Source organism: Idiotropiscis lumnitzeri, chromosome 21, assembly GCF_059441095.1.
Source record: "Idiotropiscis lumnitzeri isolate Australia: NSW breed Sydney's pygmy pipehorse chromosome 21, RoL_Ilum_1.0, whole genome shotgun sequence".
In the NCBI taxonomy this organism is placed as follows: Eukaryota; Metazoa; Chordata; class Actinopteri; order Syngnathiformes; family Syngnathidae; genus Idiotropiscis; species Idiotropiscis lumnitzeri.
Window position 1 is genome coordinate 6397486 of NC_142411.1, and position 26854 is coordinate 6424339.

At 42.1% G+C, this 26854-nt stretch overlaps 1 protein-coding gene across 2 annotated transcripts in view; it reads left to right on the top strand.

Annotated features, from left to right (window-relative positions):
• The window catches only part of fut8b (fucosyltransferase 8b (alpha (1,6) fucosyltransferase)), an 80056-nt gene extending 55018 nt beyond the window's left edge, over window positions 1-25038 (top strand). Inside the window, exons 5-11 of one of the 2 annotated variants that reach the window (XR_015840202.1) lie at window positions 3599-3713; window positions 9755-9992; window positions 15934-16180; window positions 22335-22511; window positions 22590-22740; window positions 23536-24022; window positions 24963-25038. Coding sequence is in view for 1 of the 2 variants with exons in the window: in XM_088286630.1 (XP_088142756.1) it covers window positions 3599-3713; window positions 9755-9992; window positions 15934-16180; window positions 22335-22511; window positions 22590-22740; window positions 23536-23874 (1267 nt within the window). In the remaining variant the exon portion in view is untranslated. Of the gene's footprint in view, window positions 1-3598; window positions 3714-9754; window positions 9993-15933; window positions 16181-22334; window positions 22512-22589; window positions 22741-23535 lie in introns of both variants that reach the window. The other variant, XM_088286630.1, reaches the window with a different exon arrangement.
• The last annotated feature ends 1816 nt before the right edge of the window (window positions 25039-26854 follow it).

Sequence of the window (26854 nt, forward strand, 5' to 3'; positions counted from 1 at the left end):
ATGCCCAGAGAGGTATTTGCTGTAGCTAGAGGAGGAACCTCAAGGGTTAATTATGATGCGATGAATTAAAGGGGACCTAAAGTGGACTCCTGGGGTGTAACGAAGCCCAAAATTATACGATGTGTTGATGTACCTTTAATGGGAGGTTGCTTTTCAGTAAATGGCTGAAAGTGCATCAGCTCCTGTCATATATATATATATATATATATATATATATATATATATATATATATATTTTTTTTTTTTTTTTTTTTTTTAATTATTTTTTTTTTAAATTATTTATTTTTTTAATTATTATTTATTTTTTTACATTTTTTTTTAAATTATTATTATTTTTTTTTTTACATTTTTTCCACTTCACTCCACGGCGGCCAATATCAAGCTGCTTGTAATTCTAATTTATGCTTGCGACACAAAGCAAAATATCAAGTGAAGGATTGAAATGCGGTAAAATTGTAAGTTGGGGCACTCAGAAGTCATGGCACCACTGTATTACTGTTTTTTTTTTTTATTATATTATCCAACAAATCTTGCGCTATGTGTGACTCCTGCAAACTTGAATGCTTATTTTGGCTCAGTTTGAAACTGAAAGGATTGTAAAGGCTTTTGTTTGTCGCAGCCTACTGGATGGTGCATGACACATTGCAGTCCAATTATTGGTCACCAGAAAATAGTAGCATTGATGTGACACTAAGAATAGCAAATGGCACATTTTCCAAACAGAGCTTTTCTTGTAATAAACAACTACGCACCAAAAAGAAAGAACCCCATTGATCTCTGCTGTTGTTCTTTGTGTTCTGTCTTTTTCCTTGTTTATGTCAAATTCTCTGTCACATCTTGTCGCATGGGCCTACAAACCCCCCGTGGTGAAAAGGCAGATCTGTTCGATGGAGATCTAAAGTGCACCATGTTGATGGAAACTTGCAGTGAATCAAGCTTTGTGTTCCCAATCAGACTTTTTAAATATTCTAGACTAGAGATCGAGCGCAAAATATGATTTCAAAACACTTAGAAATCATTTGAAATGCTTTTAAATATATTCAAATATTGCTAATTTTAATATTGCATCCTTAACAGCCGACGGTATGGCTCACCTGTTTTGCAGCTATATCACGGGTGGGCAAACTACGGCCCAGGGGCCACATGTGGCCCGTTAAATGTTTTAATCCGGCCCGCCCAACTTGAAACAAATTAAATGAATAAACCTTGTTCATGTTTTATTTTCTAAATACTGTGGTTTTTTTCAAAGACATATATTTTGTTGTAATGCTTTTGTTCATTTTTATTTCAAATTAAATTTTTTATTCTCCAATGAGGTGAGGTTACCAAAACACTCCATCCATCTGCTCCTGCCCCGGGCCCCTCTGTCAAATTTTAGAACCCATTGTGGCCCACCAATCAAAAAGTTTGCCCACCCTTGATCTAATATGGTATTGTTAATTTTTTTGGACGGCAATGTACAAGATGCATTTCTAGTTCCGGTTTAAATACATGTTGTCTTTGTCTTCTCCACCAGTTGGCAAACTGTTGTAGTTCCTCTTCAAATAGTAGCTCATTGCTCTTCCCTTTAAACTTCAGACCTTCGCACTCAGGTGTTTAGCATACTTGGTTCCTCGTGTGTGCGAATACTTTGGCCCTGCGCTGTCGTCGACGTCATTCAGTTGATTCACGATCCTCCCCGTTCGCAGCCAGCAAGGTTTGCTTTGGCTTCCCGTGGTGAATCCCTGATGCCTCCCTGGTGCACACTTCTGGAAGCAAAATTGACATCCATTCACGGTCCATGCTTCCAAATTCTAATTGGAACAATGAGTAATGCTGGAGTCACGGTCGTAGAGAAAGGGAAGATCCACTCTGTTCCAGTGTTAAAATAGGACATTTTGCTGCTTTGTGGTTGAGCTACCAAATATCTGAATAAGACCTCTCAGACGCACAGGATTTGACTGATTTGGGTCAAAGAAGTGAGTAATAAATTAAGCTTGCATAAGTGTGTGTTTGAGCGAGTGTGTGTGTGATGTGTTTGCGTTGGCCCGTAGCGGAATACATCAGAGCGCGCGCTTTCGGGCAAGTTGCGAAGAGGATGGCCACGATATTTGGCAGCGCGTGACATCTGCACACATTTTTCTGTCAGAGTCTCGCAGATAGGATTTATCCCAGAAAGAGATAAACAACCGTAACAATGTGTTGTCACTCAGCGAGATGGAGATAAAACATTTTGAGCCTTTGTAATATTATCTTCGTCGCCTTCCGTCATCGTAATATACTTTTCGGTATGTTCAGTGCCCTGCGGACGACGGCAATAAAGCCGTGCTGCTCCGTCTACCTGCTGGGGTTCAACGAAGGGAATAATAAATCTGTAAACTTATTTTATGTTGATTTAATCTGTGTGCTGTTTGGCAACTTGTGCATGTCTGCCCCGGTTTGAAATCAGGAGAGATAAAAAAAAAAAAAAAGGGGGGCAAGAATAAGATCAAAGACGGCTCCGTTCGCATCTCGGGCAAATATTCACTTCACTTCGCCAGGATCACAAAGACGACATAACGCGGGTGTATGTGCTAGCAGCAGCGGCTGCTAACACACCGATACCTTAACTTGCGCGTTTAATTGCTTCCACGACCGAGCTTGTATCTCAGATGACTTTTGTGTCAAATCACTTGCCCCCGTTGAAATGAATTGAAAAGCCATTAAGCCGTTCCAGCCGCCCAAACAACACCACACTCAATCACAACACAAAGCAAAAAAAATAAATAAAAATCTGTCACGCCACAGCTCGCATCTTGAAAAACAAAAACCTGGTTTTAAAATGCAATGTTTTGTGTCAGGATTGCAGGTTGTCACAACACATCAAAATTGCACTCCTTCTTGCTACTAAGCTCAACCTAATAAAAAAAAAAAAGATATTATCCATTGAAGCTGTTTTTACACCGCATGTATTGTTTACCCATCATACATGGTAATTGGATATCCCCGCTACGAAATTGTCAACTGAGCTGAATACAAGGTGATTCACCGTACACTGCTAACCGATGCTTGTGCACGGATCTTGTCAGACTTTAGCTTGCGTCAGAGTAGAAATACAACGTCAAGTACAGGCCAGCTGACGCATCATTAAAACATATACCCATCTGTCTTTCAGGAATCACCGCTCCCCCCTCACCTTTTTGAAAGTATCGTGACTGCACACAATGGGAAAAAAAAAATTAGTTGGAAATATGACACAGTAATACAATACAGTGAAAAGTTTTGAAATAATTGATTAGTCGCTCTTGTTCTCAGTGCCTCAGTAAAATTAGTCGCAATTCGCAGACGTGAGAGTATGGTGTCTGCATGTGTTGCTGCACTGTTGGTGTTCCAATATCAGTTGCTGAAAGGGTAACGGCATCGCTGCATAGATGCGTATTGTTAGCCCGTTTGCCTATGGCGTTTCTCGTCGTATGCTAGCGGAGGCCAAGTGAATTGAATCGACCAATAGAGGGCTTGTATCTTTAAAAAAAAAAAAAAAAAAAACAACCCTGTTACATAAGCATCTTGAATTAGGGATTGCGGGTTCTATTGGGAAGCAGGTTTCTTGCCGAGACTTAACCTCCTATTGTGCTTGCAGATCCATCATGACAGACCTGTACTACCTCAGCCAAGCAGATGGAGTGGGCGAGTGGAGGATGAAGGAGGCCAAAGACCTGTCGGATCTGGTCCAGAACAGAATCACCTACTTGCAGGTACTTGGAGACGATGCACGGGTGCTTATGTCCTCTCTCTTTCGCTCTCTCTCACTCTGTCGGAAACGTTATTTCCAGGGGGCGAGGAGGGGGGGGGGCGTTACCCATGCAAATGTTTCGCTTTTGCATACACTTGTCAAAGCCCTTATGCATTTTTGTCGCCGTCTTTCACACCTGCTTGTCTCATTTGCACCATCCGTAACTGTCGGCATCGCTTTCCTACGAGGAGCAGGTGAGAGGCGTGATAACACACCGTCTCGCCACTCAAAATTCCCGACTGGTGCTTGTTGCTTGTCAACGCCTTATGAATACGCGTGCCCAAAATGCACAAAAATAGAAGCATACTATTGCAGTGCCGTAAATGACTCAGCACTGAGGAAAAAAAAAAATTACATGTGACTTTTTTTTTTTTATATTGACAGCAAATATAGTGAGTCCTTGGTTTACATTGGAGTTCTGTTCCTAAAACGTAACGTAAGTAGTTATGTCATAATCCCAATAAATATTTTCATTAAAAACACTTCTAGGCCATCCAAGTATGAAACAAACAGGAAGCACACCCTGTGCCCTAAAACGTCATCGTCGCTGCATAACGTTCATAACCTCAAAATGTCATCGCTACGATGGAAAACGGTACCTACGGTGCCTTCCCGCACCTCGTCGTGACAAATTCTTTGGCCACTGCGCCAGCAAGTTCACGGCGCACCGTCGGGAACTTTGAAATGTCACAATTACAGTAAATATTTATATGGAAAACACTTCTCGGCCATAAATATAAAACAGCCATCTGCCCATGTATTAAAACCACAAAGTGACGTGTTTTCTTTGCTTGGATGCAATTGAAAAAAATATTTTTAAAAAAGTTAGTTTAAAATATTTATTTGCAAATTATTAATTAAAATATTCTCATTTTGTTTTTTCATTCATAAATTATTTGATTTTTTTTGGGCCACAAAATGATGAAACATTCTAGTTTAGATACGCCATTTTTAACTAAAGAAAATAAGTTTAAAACATCGTTGGTCGACGATTCCTGCCAGGTGCGTTTAGAAATTTCAAATTTGCTGTGACGTCCTGATACCACATGGGAGTGTGTATTTTTGAGAGGCAGAGTTCTCCCATTTCTTTCGGAACGCCGCTTTTGTTACGCTCAAGCAATCAGCAGGTCATGCTTGAACTATTTTCTTGTACTCCCTTACAAATTGGGCTCCGTCACTCCTTTTTACGGGCCACTCCCGAACGGCAAATTTAAACGACAACAAATAAATGTCCTTATTTTCTTCTTCACGATGCATTTTTTTTGACTCGAGCGATTTAGAACTAACCGATTAAACTAAGGAAATGAAACTCGCTACATTTCATCCAGCCAATTTGGGATCATTTAATAAAAGAAATTTCACTGCAGTCTTCATACTTTTAAATGCTCGGTGGGACGAGTTGACGAAAAGAGCTGCCTGGCTATACGGTCGAGTCCGAAACGAATTCCCCAACCTCACCGATGTGCACACGCCACACACACGCTCAGTGGCACAAGGACGCTCACCCGCAATCGACACGCTGCCGTTCCTCTGCGGTGGTGCCGCTGTGTTTCGGGGTGCCACGCTGCGCCCTGCAGCATTAATGAGCCGGCGTTGTTTGATGAAGAGGACCTAGTCAGCCTGGCTGGGCGGAGACAGGCCCACTAACAGCTGCTGTCACCGCTGCTGAGGGATCACACCGCTCCACCAGCTGCCATTACTAATTTATCACACACAAACACAGACACGGCTATGCACAGATGGGTTCACACACACACACACACACACACACACACACCTGTGCAAGCCTTTTCCAGCCTTTGCACAGAGATGCCTCACGTGTGTCTCCTGTTTCGACGGACACACACGCACGCACGAACCTCCACACGTGGACGCGCACGCTCGCACGCAGCCTTCTGTCTGTGCCACCCGCAGTATTCTCTCCCCTCATTCCCGATTTAACTAATTCCATGTCTGCCTGCTCCATCTGTCCACTCATACAGTGAACATGGCAGCTCCTTTAGAGAGTCTTCTGTCAGACATGCTTTTTTTTTTTTTTTTTGCCACTTTTTTGCATTTTGACGTACAGTACAGGTGAAAAGGACTGCGTCGCAACTCCTCGTCGCATCTGCCTGGAAAGCTTTGAGTGGAAGCTGCAAGCTGACATGTGTAATTCTTTTTCGCTCCGTACCGTGTATTCAAAGATCCTCTCGGCTCAAATGCTTCTTAAAAGGGACACGTTCTGGCAATTTTCCAGATGTGTCTCCAGAGTGCTCGCTCAGCCATCGAGTGTGAAATTAAACAACCAAGTCGATCTTTTATCTACCTGGTCATGAAAATGTGCCTGTGAGCACGCCGCCGTGCACCGTTACATAACTAAAGAGATCTGGGCTGTTTTCGGATTCTTTCACTCATTCCCTACTTCCTTATCAAGGATTTTTATCTCGGGTACTTTATAGTTACAGTAACTCGTCAGTGAAATGCATAATTAATTTCCCGGATCAGCATTAGCTGGTGGACTTTCCAAAATAAATATTTCTGACTTGTAAAAAATGTTATACTATACGAAGCAGAACTCAGGCCTCACCAGTCTGTAATATTTGAGGAAGGCATGTTTTGTTTGACTGAACGTATCCCAAGTGCATGGCAATATAATGTAACTGCCCATCTTGCGTAACATGGCGGCGCACCACAAAAAATTGTCCTGAGAGAGGCCAGCCCCCAATTTTCACCAGTTCCGCTCTGAAATGGCCCGAACGCAACGAAATTCAGTTGAAAGGAGTCGTTATAAGTTGTGTGGCATGACTCCTTCTTGTGATCAGATCATTCAGAAACTTAAAAACTGCCTCGCCGAAAAATATATTTGCACATGATGAAGCGTTAATCCCCTCCATCTGTTTAACTGGGTTAAGAATCGGTCCCAGCTTTGTACCATTGCCATGTGAGCTGTATGCACGTCTCTTTTGATGTACATTACATGTGCATTACCAAGCCAATAGCAAACAAAAATAAAAAGACTGCCAAATAAAAAAACAGCAGGGTGCTTTGGTTGGAGTCCAACATCATGAAAGTCTGTTGGTTTTATTGTCAAACAAAGCAGAGTGACTGCCTCCTCCAATTGTATTTGGGCCAGGCTTTTAGTTTACAGCCAAACGTCCAGTTTTAAACAGTGTGGCAAGTTGAAGGTTGAAGTCATTTGAAGTCCTGAGTTTTTACAAGAGCGAGAACGTTAATTTAAGTAGGCAACTTTTTTAATAGGCCACCACAACTAATAAAGTTTGGGACTGTCAAACTTAATCCAAGCGGCATACTATATTCTAGCCAGCTTCTGTATGAGATGAGCCATTTCAGCATCATTTACTGGCACGCTACAACCTTGAGACACTGCATTTGACAAATTAGAAGCTGTTTATTGTTCAGTATTTTTACATTTTTGCTGCGATATTGCTTCTGAACGCAGAACATGTTATGGCTGATACAATGTCATTTCTATGAAACTTAATTTACTCGCTCAAACACCAAAGATGTTCACTCTTGGTGTTGTTGTCTTCGGTGGTACCTCAGCCTGGCATTTGAATGTCATTATGTTTTGTGGCGTACTGTTTAAATTAAAAGAATAAAAACATGGACATTATATAAGCTAATATCAGCTGATTAAAGTGAATCGTTGTATGGCATCGTCATCATTTATTTGTATTTTTTATTTATTTGTTTTTACTCATGTATTTATTTATTTTTATTTATTTAAGTATTTATTTATTTGTATTGATTTGTTTATGTATTTATTTATTTATTTGTATTTATTTGTATTTAAGTATTTATTTATTTGTATTTTTTATTTATTTGTTTTTACTCATGTATTTATTTATTTTTATTTATTTTTATTTATTTAAGTATTTATTTATTTGTATTGATTTGTTTATGTATTTATTTATTTATTTGTATTTAAGTATTTATTTATTTGTATTTATTTTTTTATGTATTTAAGTATTTATTCATTTGTATTTATTTTTTATTTTTATTTATGTATTTATTCATTTTCATTCATTTGTATTTATTCTTTATTTGTTTATGTATTTATTTTCATTTATTAATTTTTTTTATTACTGCAGTTTACTGGTTCTTAAACTGGAGTTATGAGTATGCCAACCTGAATGGAGTTCTGCTCCCATTTGCCTTCCAATCAACGTCTCGTCCTGCAATTTGAGGGATGAGAGAATCACTCAATAACTCAACTCCTCTAAACTCATGGCCAACCCCATTTTTTTCCCCCATTTCTTTCATTGATAAAGCGTCGTAAATTTGCCACACACATCAATTTGAGTACGACGTATTGCATTTCACTGTACAATCCAAATGGCTCCACCATTTCTCGTTTTCAGTTTCTTTCAACCATTTCCTGCCTCAACAACATCAAGCGGCGCCGCTGCCTCTTTGTTTCACCACACCCTTTAAACAGTCTACACACGCGACATCTGGGTAATTGTGGCAGCTGTTATTCTTTGACCACAAGCTTTCGCATTATTCCACCTCCGTACCAAGGATGCGGCGTGAACGGTATGCGGCACATGTAAATGTCATGCACATTTCAAGGCTTGCTCTCCAAGGTCAGTTGAATATGAAAGGCGAAACGAAAGCTTCACAAAAGGCCCTTGTTAGGCTGCTCGTGTAAATTATCGCCTTGCAAGTCACTCGCGCTTTGAGTTGATGCATCGCGACATGATTAGAAGTCAGACAAAGAAACGGACTTTTATTTCATGGAGAGTTCCATTTTTCCGCTTATGTCGTCGCCTCCAACTGTACTTTCAAGCTCCCTGAGACTAAACGCGAGTGGAATAGTGTGAACCCTCCACAGCGTCAGCAACTCTAATGAGGAAAACACTCCCATCAGCCATGTAATTGCTGTTTAGGAAGCCGGTTGGCACCGGGATTGTCGAGTCGCTCGGTATCACAACCTCGCGACTCCGCTACAAAACAGCCCGTGTCACTCTGCCGGGTTGCTTTTTATCTTTTTTCCCCTTTGCTGCTTTCTGTGTATGGTTGTGTCTTTCCCCTAGTGTCACTTGGTATTCGACATGCAGCACTTTCTATCATACAAAAGCTAATTCATGAGATGGGTTGGGAAAAGTAAGTTTGAGGAAGGGAAGGGGAAAAGCAAGTTTGAGGAACTAATGGCGTGATGGGAAAAGGTGAAATGCAGAGGAACAAATAAAGTGAAAGCGATTGAATGCCTCGTCACGCTCAGATGTCAACTGTCAATTGAATAACGTTACTCCGCCGTGGAAAAAAAAAAAAAGAAAAAACGGATGCTGCTTGATCACATTCTGACACATCACGGCATGTTTAGTCCATGAAAATATATCATTTCACCGTGCTCTTCTTCTCTCAGCATACAAATATCGGTTAAATTCCGAATTGCATATATTTTTGAATGTTCCTCCACAAGAAGTTACAAACTGAAAATGATTTTCGTCTGCCTCTATTTAAAGTTTTTCAAGTACCTGGTTGAATTGCATTGCCGGAGGTCTATTTTCAGCCACCAACTCATGTGAGCTCAGGAATATTTATGGAAGCAGACCTGTGTGTGTTAATTGGCAGAGAAAAAAACACGATGCCCTTGTCCATTGTAATAATGCAACATGTCACCAAGTGGAGCGGCGAGGCTTTTTGGTGCCGCTAATGATGTTTTTTTTTTTTTTTTTTTTCCCTTCTTCTTTTTATAGTTTCAGCAGCAACAGCGATCAATGACACTGAGGGAAAATATGCAATTTTCTTTTTCTGTCCGGTGAAAATAATAAATCTGAGTAATTTAATTTACTCTTTCGGGCAATAAAGTGTAGAGTAGGACGATCAGAGCTGAGAAGAAGCCGACCGAGATTAGGAAGAGGGTCGGGTAATATGAAATAAAGGTAACAAAGCAAACAAGAAAAGTCGCCGCGTTATTAAAATTCAGGGACCCGCTCTCGGGTGCGCCGAGATGAAGGTCAAGCAAGAAATTGTATTGAAAACATTGTTTTCTTCTAGAACCCGCCGGACTGCAGTAAGGCCAGGAAGCTGGTGTGCAACATTAATAAGGGCTGTGGCTACGGCTGCCAGCTCCATCACGTCGTCTACTGCTTCATGATTGCGTACGGCACCCAGCGGACGCTCATCCTGGAGTCCCACAACTGGCGCTATGCTCCAAGCGGCTGGGAGAGTGTCTTCCTTCCTGTCAGTAACAGTTGCACCGACCGCTCTGGTGCCACCACTGGACACTGGTCAGGTAAGGCCAAACACCCTACGCCTTACTTGAAATGTGTGTATAAGATTTCCGTAAAAAATAAAAACTCGGGTAACTCAGTTTGAATCACTTAAAAAATAACTTGCGTAATTTGCAAATATTATGCACACTTCATCTCGGAACAAAACACCATGTTCAAGTTACCACTGGGCCCTGCAAAGCAACACTGCTGGAGTGTGTTGATAGTGGGCAGTTTTGAGAAATGTTGAAAGAAAATGCCTGTAAAAATGTCTCCGTTTAGATCTTATTTATGAATCACAGAACGCATATATGATTATCATATTCTGTGATTTTGCGTTAATTGCAATATATTATTCAAGTAAATCTCTGTTACAAGCTTCAGAAAAAAGAGTCGTTGCAAAAAGTTTCATCGCAATTAATCATGGAAAATATATTTGATGAGAGAGTGAGAGAGAGCGCGAGAGAGAGAGAGAGAAGGGGAGGGAAGAGAGTGTGAGAGTAGGGGGGGGGGGGGGGGAGTGTGAGAGTAGGGGAGGGAGAGTGGGAGAGAGAGAGACCCTCAACAGAATATGTTCAACCTGAACCGTTTCACCGTATTTTCCTGCTAAATTAAGAGTCTACTCGTCCCATCTTTTGTGCTGCTGCAGCGAAAACCAAACGGCGTATGAAGACTCTGGCTAAGCAGAACGATGCAATTCCTGTAAAAGCACTTTGGCAGCTAATGTATTAGCAGGAGGGTGCTGCTCAAAGCTTTCACTGCCAAGAAATCCTGCGACTTGAGTCCAATAAAAGCGTGCGCGCAACTTTGTGTTGTGAAACTGGTTTGTCCGTCAACTGTGAACCAGGGCGCTTCTCATCGAGGATGATGCACAGGTTATTAAGTCTGCACACGACTGAATGTTTTTCTAGGTCCAGTGGCCAAAGGTTATAACATTGTTACATTAGAGCCGTGTCCTGTGCTTTTCCGACACTTAATGGCAAAAGAAAATGTATCAAATTTGAGTGGGATTCCCCCTTTTAGCCTTTCTTGCAACTGCACTCACAGCTAAGCTGCCCACTTCTGCTGTGGGTCGCTAATGGCACGTGTGTGTGCGTGTGTGTTGGCTGCATTCACTTTTCCACGAGAAACACAAACACAGCCTCTTAAAATGTCTCTTGCAGTCAATTTAACTTCTGGAGAACTTTGATAGTTGGATTAACGTTCCTGAGTGAGGCGTGGCGGGTCGCTTGGCTTGTGAAACTTGCTCGGTCCACCAACAGCAAGGTTAAATCGAGTTTGTGTTTTGGCTTACTTGCTCTCAGGCTGCGTTTTGCTCGACTCGGTGAAACAATTCAGATTGCTTCGCTCCCATGCGGTACAGTTAGACATTATGTAAAGTGATATTGGTCTTGACAGAGTGCAGAAAAAAAGAACACATGGAGTCAGATGTGCTGTGTCAGATGTGGGTGAAAATCAGATATGTGGCTCCACTGAAAACAGACAGATAGGATCTACCCGATCCTGATGGAATTGAAACGGATTGATGGCATGCAGCATATATAGTATACATAAAGAAATCCTGTGGTTAAAAAATAAATAAATAAATTTTATTGTGCCTCATGCTGCCAATACATTTCCCGACCAATAAAATTGCCAATCACGTCACAGTGGACCAATGAAACTGTCCAAGGTCGCTATCATACAGAGTCTTTGCATCAGTCGTGATGTTTTACATGTAGCCTTGTATTCCGATGAGGAAAAAAAAAAACGAAAAGCCAAATGGGATGAAAATCATGTTTGACGTGGCCTGTTTCGTTCTGCGGTTTGGGTGTGCCCCGACGTGAATCAGAACAGTCGCGTGAGTGGCGAAGATTGACATAAACATCACATGATTTATAAACTTGGCAGCGATGATAGTTACAGACAACTTGTTAAATCGACAGCTTGCAAATAGTTTAAAACAAGTTCTCCCTGCTGGCATTTTCAAGTGCGTAAACCATGACGTCAGTAAGCCAAAATGTGCAAATTCTGAAAGTTACATTTATTTTTTCTTTACCTTACAATTATTTTTCAATATTTTTTGGAAATGTAAAAATAATGGGGGGGGGCAGGGTTTTTTCCCCATTTTTCCTTGTTATTCGGGAAAAATGCATAGTGAATATTTAATATATAAAGTCCCTATGCCCAAGTACAATTGATCCCAAAAGTAAATCATTATTACATTGTTGTAAACATGTTATTACATTATTGTGCCAACTATTTGATTGTGCATCATTATTACATTGTTGTAAACATGTTATTACATTATTGTGCCAACTATTTGATTGTGCATCGTTGGTAACCTCAAAACCTTTGTAAACTGCGGACATCCTATAGTCTTTTAATTTCATTTTTTCAGAAAGTACAAAATCCTCGCGTTATACCAGGAGTATGTTCCGTAACTCCGCCTCATAAATCCATTTTACGAATTGCCCTGAATGAGTACTAAAGTGAATGTTGTGAATCTTGTTTAAGTCTCCCTGTGAGGAACCAGAACAAAAACAGGCTCTGCTGGAAAGTACAGGAGTCTGCGGTTTTATGGGAGGTTTGACACGTGCCGCTGTCTACGCACAGCTTGTGTTTACCCCCGAAAAAAAAACAAAAAAAAAAGAATAGGGTTGCACAGATCAATCAAGATCAAGAGTCGTCAGGCAAACAAACTCTTGAAGAGAATCCCTCCTCCTTAAACTGGTCTTGACACCTCAGTGGGATTTAAAGTGCGAGTGATGCCCGACAAATATGAAATGGGCGGTGCAGGAAGATTTGTATTTTTTTGAAGAATTTCACAATGACTGTCATTGACACGACATGTTCCGACTTGGTCATTTGTAAACCCAAATGGACTAGGCGAGACTAAAGATCAATGCTTTGATAAAATAGCTTCCACTACCGTGGCACATGTAGCAGAATCATTTATTAATATTGACTCAGCAATCGAAGACGTTGATATGATTACTAGATAGCCTTACAGTGGAAAGAAAAAAAAAAAGTGTTTGCCTCGGCGAAACTGACAAATCTGAAGCGTTTGCAAAAGACGATAAGTGAATTGGAGGGTTTCCCTATCAGGCTGTGGCTGCCTCTCGCTCTCGTTCGCTCTCACTTTCTCTCCGGTTGCCTCCTTGTTCTCGTGGTCGCATCCTTTCAGCTCTTCATTTTTCTCCCGGCACCTCATTTGACTCGTGCTCTCCTGGGCTCTTCCTTCTTATCTGACGCTCTCGGGGGGGTGCCTTGCCTCTCTTATTCTGCCGCCTTTCATACGTCCTTTTCGACTATCTGCTCTCTCTTTCGCCGCTATCTGTCTCTACAGCCTCCTATGGATCCATACACGCTCAACCGGCTGCCCCCGAGACGACGGCTTATTCACTGCCTCCATCCTGCATCCTTATGCGTCTCGGGCTTTTTCCAAGCAGGTTGTCTTGGCCACCGCTGGGAAGCGGTGACACATTGGCCTTGCTAATGTAGGCCTGTTGCTACCTGACGAGTCCCGATTGTCATGTCTGTTTCATTAACAGTAGGCAAGTGCCATCTTTGCCGCACGGGGCCACGGAATGAGGCCGGAGGCTTGAATATGCAAAACGTGTTGTTAATGTTCCCTTTCAAACGTGTGCCCTTAATCTCGCTGTGTTTCGTTCTTATCCACTATACTTAGCAATTCTTTGTATCGTAGCAGTAGGAAAGCGTTTTATTGGGGGGAAAAGCCCAGTTGAATTGTATTCACGACCCACCTTCTTTAAATAGCTTTATATTGTTAACCCACTTCTGTTAAGAGTTTCCCTTAGGATGCGAAGCAATGAATTGTATATGCATCTGTGACTGGGTATTTTCGTCAGGAAAACATATAGCTTCGGGGGGGTCGGAATCAAAGATAGTGAAGAAGTCGTTATGGGACCTGCACATTGTGGAATAGGAAACGTAAAAAGATGGGATTTAAGTAGAAATAACATGCGATTCGGGAGCCTGCGGGGTGACAATGTCGATGGGAAGAGTTGGTCCTTGGAAATTTGCTTGTATTTTCATGGGCGCGCTAATTAGTAGATGGAAGAGAGAGCTGTGATGAAATCGTGAGTTCTCGAGAAGTAAAAGTTTTGAAGTTAAATGGTACCGCAGTGAAGAAGTGGTCAGCACGTTGGGGTGGGGCTGCTCGATGAGGGAAAAAAAAATATTAATGACGATTGTTTTAGGAATACAATAATGAAATTTGAAATCGAAAAATAGTAAAAAAAAATAGTAATAAAATAGTAATAAATTAGTAATACAATGTAGTAATTAAAATCCCGATTATTCAAATACAAACCCCCAAAAATGTATGAATGGAAACAATATTAAAACAAAGCAAATTTATTCTCTCTTAAAATAAAAAAAAAAGTGCAAATGTAAGAATTTAAGTAGTAATTTCCATCGAACATTTAAATGAACAATTTTCAGTCGGCCGCTCAAATTTAAGTATACTCACAAGTTTTACACTATGATGACATAATTGGACTTTGCACGTATCAACTGCTTTTATTTATTTATTTATTTTTTACAAAATTGTTGAGTGTGGATCAAACGACTAATTTCTTGGATCCGACCGACACATTAACTTGTTGTCTTACTTGGGAATGTTTAGCCGAAGAGGGGCAATGCGTAATTAGCCGAAGCTGGTTTATTCCTGGGAGGATATGACTCAGTTCATTTGCAAAGTGACTGGAGATGCATCATGTTTGTTGTTCGGTGCTACTCTTGTCTCTTTGGATTCAGCTCCTGAAATATGTATGAAGCCTTCTAGGTGAAAGCTTTTGGATCTAATTGAGCGGCTGTGGGTGGAATATCAGTCCATTTGTGCCAGGTCTTGAAGCTATGTTCATCCCTCTGCGCGTGCTTCCATGCCAGCGTTATGTAAGCGAAGCGATCGCTTGTCCAAAAAAATGTGTTTTCCCATCAGGACAGTCCACACGCGTAATCACGTATTTTTCACCTGCCACCATTTTAAGTGCTTCTGATTAACCCCTCATGAAGTTCTGATCTTCTGGCAGGCTTTCACTGACATGTTTGCTTTTCTTGCAGTTTATTTCCAACACTATTTAGAAATGTTCATAATTCCTCTTCACTAAGGCTCCTGTCCAATTAAAAGATTTTTTTTTTTTAACACTGTATACTTTTTGGACTGTGTACTCGGCATTGCGACACCCAACTTGAAGCTCGCCTTCATTTCTTGCCCTTGCCCCCTAATATGTTTTTATGGAGCCATCATGCTGGAGGCAGATTTTACGCACTCGTCGCCGTTTATTTAGGAAGTGTGCAGATGTTGTTTATAGCCGTATTAGTACCCGTCTCTGGTGCTCCGCCGCCCTCAAAGCTGATTATCTCCAAAGGTGGTCGACGCACGCACACACATTTTCTGAAGGTTTTTTATAACGGAAAAGAAAGTGAAGGTTGTCTTCCAGGCATGTCCCCGCTGATAAAATGAGATTATCAGCGCTGCGTGTTTGCACCTTATTGTCATTTTCATTGGCTCCCCTCAATTGTTACTGTTGCGCCACCTGTTTTTCCACTTTTTGCACGCCTCGTAAATGAGCGCGTGTACATTGAAATGTACACGACCAGTTGGCCTTCGTATATGTCGAGAGTTCTGGCAGTGCTCTGAGGTTTCTGCTACCCGGCGAGGTGACCTTTTCTAATCAGTCCGGCCGGCTCAAGCGTTTGCCCACGGCTCCTGCCAATCTCGACCAATGGCCGAGCACCACTTCGCTTTGCCTTCTGCCAACAGCACTTGGGAAAATGCAAAGCTGCAATTGGCCTCTGTGTCAAACATGGCGTGTGTTCGTTACACACCTTGAAATGACTTTGCGTGGATATTAGTCGTCATTTAACTGCTGTTCTATTGACACATCGAATAATGAGTGGTGATGTATAATAAATAACGAATAAAGCGTCACTGTTCACAATTCATGTCCTTCGCAGGGGAGGCCCACGATAAGGATGTCCAGGTTGTGGAGTTGCCTATAGTGGACAGTCTTCACCCTCGCCCCCCCTACCTGCCTTTGGCCATCCCCGAGGACCTGGCGCCACGTCTGCACCGCCTGCACGGTGACCCTTCCGTCTGGTGGGTGTCCCAGTTTGTCAAGTATCTGGTGCGGCCCCAGGCTTGGCTAGAGAAGGAGATCCAGCAAACCACCGCTAAACTGGGCTTTAAACACCCCATCATCGGGTAAGAGCCGTCGTTTTGGTGCCGTCGATGAACGCTTGCGCAAAGTGTTCCTATTGGGCGCCTGCTATCAGCGTTTCAAAGCAAACAGAAGGTCTGGTAATTAGCAAATAAAGACGTAGCTTCGAGCCTTTGCCGAGGTTAATCTTCGGTTGATACAATAATTTAAAATCCGACTGGAAATGGCGTTGTGTGCGTTTTATTCTTCCTCCTCTTCAGTCTTTGTCACGAGGAGAATAAAACCGCTGCCTTTGTTTGAATCAAAAAGTCCTCAACCTTCAATGAACATTTCCACCATATAAATATCGTCGCCATAGAAACCACCGCAGTGACTCATGGCCTCCTAAACGGTATTAAACAGCTAATTGAGTTACATATACTGTTGTCTGTTTCGAGTTAATCTCGCATAAACCACCCTCGCCTTAATGTGCTGCTAATGAAAGATAACGCTAATATAGCCCTGACGACGTTTTCTCTCCAGTGAGCAGACAGGTTCTTTATCAAACTCTTTCAATAACTTAAAAAGTATATTTATGGCAAGGTTTTGAAAGAGTCGTAAAAACCTAGTGTTGGATAATAAAGCCATGTGGCGGCAGCTTTCAGTTCTCAGAAGAGTTTTTTTTTTTTTTTTTTTAATAAGGACACTATGTGCTGCAGGTTGTGTGCATAAAGTTTCAAGAGGTTTATGGACCAAATTTCTCGACACAGATGAAGTGTAGGTGGTGCTAACAAATGTGGTCCAGACTGGTGGCCCCATCAGAGAATTTCTTTGGGAAAAAAGTATGCGACCCCGTTCAGATATCCCGGAAGGACCCAGCGTAGAACTGCTGCTCATGTCGATTTTTCAAGGAGTTCCTTTGGGGTGCCCATCTGAACATCTGTCTTCCTGGCAGGGTGTCCTGGACCCGTCCAACCGGGATGAGACCTCGGACAGAACTCGGCACCACTGAAGGGATTGCGCATCTCAATTTAGACTGTTGCCACCTGGACTTAGACGAAAGCAGATAATAAATCAGGTGTGGGCAAACTACGGACCGGGGGCCACATGCGGCCCGTGAACCGTTTTAATCCGGCCTGCCGAACTTGAAAAAAATTAAATGAATCAACATTGTTAATGTTTTATTTTCTAAATACTGTGGTTTTTCAAAGACATGTATATTGTTGTAAGGCTTTCATTTCAAATTAAATTACATTGTTTTTCTCCGATGAGATGAGGTTACCACCTTGTCCGGCCCCTCCGTCAAATTTTAGAACCCATTGTGGCCCGCCAATCCAAAAGTTTGCCCACCCCTGTAATAAATGGAAGGATGGGTATTTCCTTAATTTTTTTTTTTCTTGTTGCTTGGCAGCCAGCTGCCCAACTCGGGGAACATTTGCATTTTTGCCTGCAAGCCCATTCTCTTTATGCTGCACTTCCTGCCTCAGCTATTATTGTAACCCGCTCACTTAGCCAGATGGGAGATTTATCATTCAACACCCATGCGGATGATGATGAGCGGCAGAGCAGGCAGTCACGACAAAGCGCCCGTATGAGGAACTGACTTTGGGCTCCTTTGCCGAGATGGACCAAACTTTTCACCACGTCCCACGAGCCTCCGACTGGTGGGGAAGTTGAAAGTAAACGCAAAGACTGTGAAGCAAACCCCCGCCTTCGTCATCCCTGAAACTCACGTTCCTGCCGAACGCTGCTAGTCCCTCTATACGTGTTTTTGCTGCGAGCGATGCTCACTCGGCACGCTCGCTTCTGCCTCCCGCACCGCTCATTTCGCTCCGACTCTTGTTCCATTCCGACTTGCCTTTGTCTCTTTTCATAAGCAGAGCGGCTGCCGTCTCTTTGGGCGCTCCCTGACTCTCCTCCCCTTTATCTCCTCTTTCTTGTCTACTTTCTGACTCATTTTTGATCGCGACTTGCATTTCATTTGTTCTTGCCGCCAAGGCTTCTCAGATTTTCGACGGCGCTCTCACCTCTCACGCGCGTTCCCTCGGCACACATCTGTATTCACCAGGCTCTCACTCGCCACACATCTCTTGTTACGCTCCTTTGTGTCTCCCACGCCACCCCTACTCCACACACACACACATATTTCCGTACATGCTCCCCCTCTCAATCGCAGAGAACATGTTTGATCGCTACTTCTCTTCGCACCCTCAGACATCCACTCAATGAGCTAATGTTGCAGCAAAGTGCCTGTAAGCTTCTGTCAGCATTCTGGAAGGGGAGTGGGGTCAAGGGGGGGGTTGTATTTTAATGTGTGTGCTTGTGCGAATGAGGGGTAGGGAAGTTTGTGATGTGTGGAAATGATCTCTAAGTGTGAGCAGGTGTGGCGGTTTACCCAATAAAACAAAACACCACATTGGACCTAAGACATTTGACAACGGACCGAGCCGACCGCAAGCCGTTTAACTCATTGACTGCCATTGACGGCTAAAGACGTCAAAAATATATATTTTTTTCAATTGGCTGGAAGTGAATGATTTAATGGTCATTTTCCACATCTGTCGGGTGTGAATTGGGACAATGTTCTCACTGGAAAGAAGCCGCGCCGGAAATGTCAGCACTATTGTGTTTAAAATAATATTTTCCAGCATATATGAAGTTGATTTCAAACAATATTGTTCTCATTAAAATCTCAATGAAAAAAAATGTGAGGTTGTGTGCAATCAGCAATTCATATGTAAAATCATTTTGAATAAAAAATAATCCTCACTTAATTCCTTAACGGGGAAATTTAAGTGATGCGGCAGCGCTCAACTGATTGTTAAAAAACTATTTAGAAAAAAAAAATGTAATTGCCGATTTTGATTCCATTATTGAATCAGCCTGTTGATCTAGTTCCTTAGAGATTCTCATTGGGTGAAGGGTCTAAAATAAGAAAAATGGGTTTGTCAGCTTTTTTTCCTCTTTTAATATCTTTGAAGAAAAATTACAGCATATATAGTATGCACTCATTATGTGTAATGGATCCTCTGGGAAACGGGAAAAAAATGTAGGCGACTAAATTCTCGAAGTATGTCAAGAGACCATTAAGCTTAATGCAGTTTTGGCATACCTTACAAGATATCAGTTTTTTTTTTTTTATTATGTCGGAGTTCAGTTCTGTATATATATATATATTTATATATATTTATTATATATATTTTTTTATATATATATATATATTTAAATTATATTATATATTATTATTTTAATTATTTATTTATTATTTTTTTCTAATTTTTGTTAAATAAAGAACAAAAAATGTGAGGAAAAAAAAAATGATTGTGCCTCTGATGCATGCTTAACTGGTTTGACATCACGCCGACTCAAGAGCAACACATTGGCGTATTTCTGAATAGCGGCACTCGTGTAATCTCGTAACTCGTGCAATCATGTAGATCATTAGAGTAAAACTTCGATTCAGAAGGGAGGGTTTTATTTATTTATTTATTTTCCTTTTTAAGCCATTCTGGTTGCGAATTATTAACAGTCAAGCAGCAAGAATAATCATCGCGGGTATACGAGGACACATGAACCAAATGAATATTCAGTTGAAAGTGGCTACATAACCACAAAGTGCTTTTTTCTTTGTTTATTTATTTATTTTTTACCCAGCGCCCATCGTAATCTGCACAGCCTATCCAGTGCATCATGCAACTACTGAATCAGACAATAGCGTATCTGTCTAAAGACTCCTAAAGCTGCTAAGTCGAGCATCCCAGTGATGTTTAAATCCTTTTGATGGTCTTCCAACGTGCTGACGTCACATGCAAATAAAAGATTTATTTGGAGTATACGGAGCGATTTTTCTTCTTTTTTTTTTTATGGATCACACGCATGCATGTCTCGAGTGTGGGTGTCTATGAAGTACGCCGTTGCACGTTGCCAGTATGCCACGTGAATAGAGACGCCTGCTTTGAAATCACGACGGTGGCATCAGGGAAGAGAAGCGGAAGGAGAAGTGATGGCCAAAGAGAAATGAGAAGTCAGAGTTGACAAACGGCCGCTCTCTTGCGTGACCATTGTTTTTTTTTATCACCTAAATAAAGGGTCACTCCTCCAATACTCACGGAGTGAACTCTGGCCCAGTTTGTTTATTATTCTGTCTCACAAAACTCCGAACTTCTTTTCCACAAAAGTGTCTAGAGGCAGGAGGAGCTGGTGGCGTCCCTTTAATTAACTCGGAGTTGTCTGTGGCCCAACGCGGATGGCTTGAACTGGACAGCTTATATTTTTTCAGTAGAAGTCCTATATGCAAATGTCCTGAGGTTGTACAATTTATTAATAATAATAATAATGTCAAACAAGTTTGGGTAAACAAAACCAGCATGCCATTTTATTTTAAACAAATGACAGAATATTTTCTACCTGAAGAAACCTTTTTGAGGAATACGAGAGAAATAATGCATTAGTAAGTCACGGCGTCCCATTCCCATCAGCTATTTTTAGGATAGACTGTCAGGCCACTCATGTTGCCCTTTGGGGCTAACTAACACCCACTGGCGCCGTGTGTATATGCACACAGAACAAAAAGTCATCCATAAGTATGCCGGAGTTAGCGCAATTGCTCTCTGTTATCGCCCTCCCCCATCCTCGTTCCGCCCTGTAACTGCTCAGCCCTCCCCTTTCTGCTTGACAGAAAAGGAGAGAGGGAAAAAAATGGCTGCCATATTGTTACTTTAAAGAAGTGACATGTTAAGTTGAATCTGCAAACAGCCAATCATATTGCAACTGCCGACACGTTCCCTCAAAAGAAAAGCTCATCGGTGATGGACTGTGTTAAGAGTGACTGAAACCTTGAGTTTTTAAAACCATGTAGTATTGACTATGCTTTGTGTGTGTGTTTTTTTTTTTTCTGGTCGACAGAACTAAACAAACAAATTCTATTCCCCAGTTTAATTTAGCAGATGCAGTACTTCAGCCCATGCAGTCACCATACACATCAACACTTATCAGTGTTAACGGGAGAGTGTCATATTTTGTAATTATTTTTACGTAATTATTTCATTTTTTTAAAGTTATTTTGTGAGGGTAATTCATAGCGCATGCCTTAAAACGTGCCTTCAAATCAGCAAGTGTGTACATAGCAAACAAATAAAGGAACCATGTTGTGGAAAATACACACAATTAAGACAAAGTAAGCCAATTAGCCAATTGGGTGAGAACCCTTCAACATCAACATTGCAAATGATGTCATAACAAATGAGCCCTTTTTTTTTTTCTTAATAGATTTTGCAATTTTCATTTCTTCCTCGAGGCCACGAGTCACAATATAGATCGGCTGGTTGCTTTCGTAATGTAATAGTTCTAGATGGAATAAAAATTGGGTTGCGGCATCCATCAGTTCGAGACAGGAGAGGACGTATGTGTGTTCTCGTCCCATCCCTCCTCATTTTATTTATTTATTATTTTTTTTTTCACCTTCCTATATGCAGTCTGTTCCCGCTCCGTCCTGGATTGCTAGAAGGAATGACACAGAAATAACAGGAGTGTTGCTTATTTCTGCTCCTGGCTTGTCCTACATACGCCAATTCAACCGAGCCTGTGTGTCTGCGAACATCTTCTATCACTGCTATTCATTTGGCGCTCTATATGAGGATATTGGCACTGCATAAATGGGCGGGAAGTAGGTCAGAAGATATCATCGGACAGATTGGGGACAAAAGTATTGGGACAGGAAGCCCGAATGTGGACTTGCTCCCTCCATTTAATTTTGGCGACGGCGACACACTTCTCCTTTGCCGAGATTACCCATCCAGATTTCGATATCCCGATTATAAAAGACCACTCTAAATTGCATTTTTACTTTATTGAGAGGATCCGGCTGGGTCAGAAAACCAATCCATATGTCGTGTGACCACCATTTTCCCTACACAGTGCAACATGTTTATTGCGCCGGGGTGCCTCAGGGCGCCCACAATAAAAGTCTGTGTTGCGGCTTGTTTGGATTATTCAAGACGGAAGTGTGGAATGCTTAATGTGAACCGGGATGTGGACTATGAAAGGAATTGTGTGCATCCGCAGTCTGCATGCCGGTTTGCCGATGCAGGAAGCGTGACTTGCCCGTAAGGCACACCTGTGCAATAATCACAGCATTTTGATATGCTCACTAATGTGTCAAGAAAAGCATTATATTTGAGATTAGATTCTTCTGAATGTTTTCCGTCCTTGTGCGCGCAGCGTCCATGTGCGGAGGACGGACAAAGTGGGCACGGAGGCGGCCTTCCACCCCATCGAGGAGTACATGTTGCATGTGGAGGAGCAGTTCCAGCACCTGGCGCGGCATGTCCACGTGGACAAGAAACGAGTCTACCTCGCCACGGACGACCCCTCCCTGCTGCAGGAAGCCAAAACTAAGTCCGTCCGTCTCCAACAAAGAGAGTTTTTTTTTTTTTCTCAAGGTTTGTTTCTGACTCGGTTGCCCCCCCCCTTCAGGTATCCCGACTATGAGTTCATCAGCGACAACTCCATCTCGTGGTCTGCGGGCCTTCACAACCGCTACACGGAAAACTCGCTGAGAGGAGTCATCCTGGACATCCACTTCCTTTCCCAGACGGATTTCTTGGTTTGCACCTTCTCCTCGCAGGTCAGTGTACCCTCATCGTCTTTATTTGCGTCCCCCTGCCTCTCGCTGAAAGTCAGCCGGGATCGACTCCAGCTCACCCGCCATTTCAATGAAGACAAGCGGCACGGAAAATCAATTGTGGTACTCGTCACCAAAAAGGATTGCGACCCAGATTCCGCATCCAGATCACGATGACTCACTCTTGAGTCAAATCAAACAAAATTTGCTGTAAAATATTCACCACTTGTTTTTCTCACTTGAGTAACATTTTGAACTTTTCCTCGCATTTACTGCAGATGCTTAAAAATCTATGCGACGTCTCAACGGCAGCGGGAGTCGAGTCGCAAAGAAAGCCGCAGTTCTTTACTTGTCATTTAAAGTATAGTTGCATACTGTCAGGTAATTATTGTTCTCTCGAAACGACGGCATATACGCTGTTTGAATATGATAAGCAAATACGGGTGCTTTTTCTGCAGCTCGCATTATAAAGGAGCAGAAACGTTTAGTCCAGTTGCCATGGCGACGCTTCATTTACCGGAATATCCCCACACTGGCTGCTCTTTCAAAGTCGCGCCGTTTAGACGGCGTTTGATGGCTCAAGTTCGGGTCTCTCTGTTTGGATGAATGGAAAAAGAAAAACTTCCAAGTCAAAGATGTTCATGTCTGTAAGAAGGAAGTCAAAGAGATCGTCCTTTTAATTTGTCCATCGGGGGGGGGGGGGAACCTTTATGGTTATACAATTTATTTTTTTTTTTTAATTGTTTAGCCCGACTTCGAAATAAAAGTGCGGCTGCATTTCATCCCACTCCGTCGCAGGTGTGCCGCGTGGCCTACGAGATCATGCAAACCCTCCATCCGGACGCCTCGTCCTTCTTCTACTCCCTGGACGACATCTACTACTTCGGAGGCCAGAACGCCCACAATCAGATCGCCGTGTACCCCCACCAGCCGCGCAACGGCGAGGACATCCCGCTGGAGCCCGGCGACGTGATCGGCGTGGCCGGCAACCACTGGGACGGCTACTCCAAGGGCATCAACCGCAAACTGGGCCGCACCGGCCTCTACCCTTCCTATAAGGTCAAAGAGAAGATCGAGACGGTCAAGTACCCGACGTACCCCGAGGCCGACAAACTGCTGGAATCCCACAAGAAGTGAACGGTGAGAAACGGATCCAAATACAATAAAAACATCGGCAGATGAAGAGGAGAAAGCCGTAGACTCCGGTTTCCAGGGAAGGAGGCTGCTTTTGTACAGAAGGAAGAGCGTAGCGCGCTCGATGAGACGAAAGGACCTGCACCCTCAGGTGACAGGACTGCACTCGGTGTGTGTGTGAGCGCGAGTGTGTGTGTGTGTATGAAGGTGTGTGCACTTGTGCCAGGTCACAGAGGACTTGCACCACTACAACCATGCCTGACGCATTCAAGCGGGGACTGTAGAGTCTGTAGATTTTAAATAAAACATTTGAAGAAAAAAAAAATATATCAGTAAAACTAAAAACTGTCCCGGGACAGAGCGGATCTTTACTGTAAGCCCCCGCCCCCCCCCTCCCCTCCTCCCTCCAACGCCCCTCACAGTTTGGAAGAAACAAGTGTTTTATTTAAATCCATTGTGGTTTTTAATTCTATGCCTTTTTTTTTTGTTGTTTTCTTACTGAATGCACTGTATCCTCGTTTTGCCACACTGCACTCCGTGTAATTGCTCCATCTCGTCCCACGTGCAATTCATTTTAAAATACCACCTTGTGCTTTTAATCCTTTTTTTTTTGTTTTTTCTTATTTTATTTTTTTTAAGCGTGCTGCTTGTGCGTTGTGTACTGTATCACGTGTGCGTGTGTGTGTGATAGAGTGTGTGTGTGTGTGCTGCTTTCAAGGGGCCATGTTCGCAACCTGCCTGGTGCCTGCTTCTTTTTCGCCGCCTTCGGACTCTATTGTGTTTGTGCCTGGCAGCGATGTGGGGGAGGTGGTGGGGAGGTTGTGTGTGTGTGTGCGTGTGTGAGTGTCTTGTGGGGGCACATCGGACAATGGAGACGTTGGGTCACCCCCCCCCCCCCCTCGTGAACAATGGTCAGATTATTAAGATGGTGCACATCAACACGTTCGCCAAATGAAGCACTCCACGTCTTGTCTTCTGTTCCTATGGCCATCCTTTTGTTTTGTTTTTTTTTTGTTTTGTTTTTTTACATTTCTCTTTGAAAATGAACGAAGGCAAATGTGTTTTTAAAACAATACTGCTATGTCTTCTAGAAAGCCATCATTCCATGACTTTTGTTCCTGGGCATTGTCTTTGATGACCGCACATCAAATAAACTTGAGAAACCAATGCAGGTTTGCTGTTGAACTTGTTCAGAAAACCAAAAAAAAAAATTATGATTTGGAAAATCTGACGTCAGATGCTTTGAAGTGGTGACTTGTTGTTTTCTTCCCAAATGTAGTATTTTCCCGGTCGAATTTTCCCTTTTTCCAGTGGTACCAAATGGACGTTCCAAACATCAAGTGTGACATCATCTGCACATGAGACTTGAGGTCAGTGAGCATCTAAAGCAGCGGTTGGCAAAGTTTAATATACATTCTTAAGGGTCTCAAAATAATCTGTATCGGCAGATACTGAAAATTCAACAAATCAGATGAATAAGAATACAATTGGAACATTTATTAATTTTTACACAAAAAAAAATTCCTGTCTGTGAAATATCCTGTTTATTTTTGGATTCATTACATAACACTGGTCAACAACAAATCTTAATCAGTGATTTTTTTTTTTTCGAGCACAGGTTTTTGAGGTATCTATAAAAGCTTGCGCAACATGTCTTTTGCCATGTGTTGTAATTTATAGCTATGACATTTCAGAAAAAAAATCCAAATGCTGTGCCACCTAACGTGTAGTTTGTCTTAAATATTACAAAATATATTACTATAAACATATATTAAAATTCACCAGAGTAATTACATAGCTAGTAACTTTGATTTATAAGAAGTCAGACTCATCATATTATAAAAGTTCTCGTTAAAATCTGAACATTTTGAACAGAAAAAATAAATAAATGGGAAAAAAATGATTTTTTTTTTTACATTTTTAATTTGTAAATACTGACGTGATACTCAATCACACCGTAGCATAAGCATAGCAGCTCGGTTCAAGAATATTTTTTTATTTTATTTCAAAAACTTATCTTTTGACGGACATATCAACTAGCCTCATGACGATGACGTCCCACTCGCCCTCCTGCTCTTATCTTACTGCCCTACTTCCTGCTTCCCGCTCGTCTGACTCCCCTCTAATCTCTTTGTCTTATTTATGTGATGTCTTGTTGCTCTCTCACTCGGGGAGTTTCATCAGAGATGGCGCTTTAATTTCGCTATCTGCACGCTTCATTGGCTACTCATAAAGGAAAAGCTAGCCGCGGAAGGTTTTCTGCACGGGCGAGTCATAATAATTGTATTGGTTTAGTTTCCCCCTGCTTGACAACACTTCCGCAGCCAATTTGGAGCGTGTTGACCAAGAAGCGGTAATGCGCTGCACTGCATCAAGCGTCTGCTTTGTAAGCGAGCCAGTCCGCCACTTGGGCTTTACAAATGCTCATGCTAACCGGAGGCCACTTTAATTAAAATGTGCTCATCGCTGTCACACAGTCGTTTAAGAGGGACGTTAGCTCACTTCATTATTCTCTTAATTGGCCGCCCAAACCTGAAGGAGCCTGCAGTTTTATTTATTTATTTTTTTTATTTTTTTAGAAGGCACCTTCTTTTAATGCGTTCCCAGTTCAACTTTTGTTCGCCAGGGAACTTTACTGGGGCAATGACCTGATCGTGTGACTCGCACAAAGTCGCATGATCAGATGAACGCATTCTAGTTGAGATTTTTGCGTTAGCAAGGGGGTTAAGACTTTTTCAAAGGGCCACACTCACATTTTTTATTTTTTTTTTTTTTAAACGCAGATTTTTAGTGATGGTAACTGAACTCGCTGAACTCTTTGTATGCTTACTAATTGGCTCTCTTTGTTTCAGTTGTCCACTTTCTGACGTGTCATGGAAAGCACCCACTTCACGCCTGCGTGAATTAACAGCTTTATAAAAAATATGATGGAATCCGGTTAAGTGTCAACGCCATCTCCCCGCGAAACCATCAATCTTGTCAC